The 2,019-nt window shown below is 49.5% G+C and overlaps 1 protein-coding gene across 1 annotated transcript; it reads right to left on the reverse strand.

The window, feature by feature from the left end:
* Positions 1-908: 908 nt before the first annotated feature.
* LOC120655986 (NDR1/HIN1-like protein 1) lies at positions 909-2,019 on the reverse strand. The gene has a single exon (XM_039933977.1). It carries the CDS (start codon positions 1,773-1,775, stop codon positions 1,149-1,151), a length of 627 nt encoding a protein of 208 aa, XP_039789911.1. The 5' UTR covers positions 1,776-2,019; the 3' UTR covers positions 909-1,148.

Below are 2,019 nucleotides of genomic sequence, written 5' to 3' on the forward strand. Positions count from 1 at the left end.
TCACTGTCCTCTCACCGGCGCCAGGCATGTTGGATCATGCTAGCTAGCTCCTCTGCTATGGAACGACGACGATGTGACGCCTCGCCAAACGCCACTTCCTTTCGTTAGCTCAACACAACCAAAGCCTAACGTCTTCAAGTGCAGCAACAGTTCGGTATAGCCCTTGTTTAGTTGCGAAATTCAAAATTCCAAATCTATCATATCAAATGAGAATCTTACATGTATGGAGTATTAAATCTAGATGAAATAAAAAAAATTGCATAGTTTGCTTGTAAATTACGAGACGAATCTAATGAGCCTAATTAGACTATAATTAGACACTAAATTACTACAGTAATTGCTACAGTATGCATGCTCTAATGATAGATTAGTTATGCTCATTAGATTCGTCTCATAGTTTACAGACGAATTATGTAATTAGTTTTGTGATTAGTCTATGTTTAATACTTAAAATGTGCAAAGATTCCATTTTTACAATTTTACACGAGCAACTAAACGAGGCCATAGTAGTTCTTCCTTACTCCATTGTTGGTTTCATTTTACCAACAACGTGCACAGCATTGATGTCTAAGGAATAGCTAGGTAATTATATATCGAAGCCCTTTATTTTTTTAAAAAAATATTGAAGCTCTTTAATAAAAATTATTGAAGCTAGCGTCACCTTTGCAGTTATGCAGAGTAGTAATCGAAGACATGATTTAGTGGTAAATACACGTTGCCCTTTGCCCCGTGTTAGCACTAGATTGTTTTCCTTTGCCCCGTGTTTTAAGTTTGTAGTACTTTTTTCTCTTCAATACACGCGCAAAGCTTTTGCATTTCTTTTTTTATAAAAAATAAAAGGCATTACAATTTTGAACCCTGGTGAAGGCTCAAGTAAATTAGTGTTTATTTTAATTTGATGATGTATAAATTACAGAAACAAATCATATATAATAACTCATGTTTCGGAACGGCTACACATGTATACAAAACATAGATTTATTCCCCCACATGATCTGAATATGAGACATTAACAAAAATTAACAGCTTAATTAATAATTAACGATAAAACCCGTCCCGGCCCCAAGAAAACTAATTAATTAACGGAGTAACATTTAATTTCGCCGGAGTACCAACGCGCTACACATACATTTCACCGGCCGGGCGGCCTACACCTCGACGCTGCACCCCGTGGGCTGCGCGAACTTGAGCACCGTGGCGTTGGAGCCTCCGAAGAAGCCGCCGGCGGAGAGCACGGCGGGGCAGCTGACGAAGAGGTGGTAGCTCCCGGAGACCCAGCTCCCGACCTTCCACTTGACGCGGCCGTCGACCTTGACCTGCAGCGCGACGAACCCGGCGGCGATGTCCTGCTTCATGGCGTCCGCGACGTAGCCGGCCACGGGCACGGACTCGGCGGCCAGCACGGGGGACCAGACGATGACGTCCCGGTGGCCCTGGTACTGCGGCGGGAGGGAGACGGGCGCCGTGACGGGCTGGTCGCGGTAGGTGAGGAAGACGTCGAGGCGCTTGTAGAGGACGCCGACGCGGTCGTTGGGGTTGCGGGAGGCGAGCGTGACCTGCGCGGACGCCGAGAGGGAGGGGTCGCCGACGTGGATGGGCCGGCGGAGCTGCAGGTCCTGCAGGTAGAAGGACGGCTTGGAGGGGCGCAGCGCGAGGTAGACGACCAGCGCGACGAAGGCCACCACGAGGACCAGCGCCAGCAGGACCGAGGCCATGCAGCCGCAGCAGCGGCGCAGGTGGTGCTCGTGCCGGTGGTGCTTCTCCCCCTTGCTCATGGCTGCTGGCTGCTGGCTGCTGGCTGTGCAGTGGCGGGTGGGTGTCTGGGGCTCTGAGCTGAACCTGCTGAGTGAGCGAGCGAGCGAGGTGCTGTGCAGTGCAGTGTAGGAAAGCGTAATGGCTTTTAAAAATCGGCAGAGGTGGTGGTGGCACACCAATGCAAGCGTGCCGGTACACAGCGCATGGGTCGAAAAGCTAAGGTTTGCAGCACAGCACTGCACGGCTGGGTAAGCCTTGGCGCAG

This window comes from Panicum virgatum, chromosome 1N, assembly GCF_016808335.1.
Source record: "Panicum virgatum strain AP13 chromosome 1N, P.virgatum_v5, whole genome shotgun sequence".
Classification (NCBI taxonomy): Eukaryota; Viridiplantae; Streptophyta; class Magnoliopsida; order Poales; family Poaceae; genus Panicum; species Panicum virgatum.

Coding starts and splice junctions, on each gene's coding strand:
- LOC120655986 (XM_039933977.1), bottom strand. CDS start 1,775: ATGAGCAAGGGGGAGAAGCACCACCGGCACGAGCACCACCTGCGCCGC.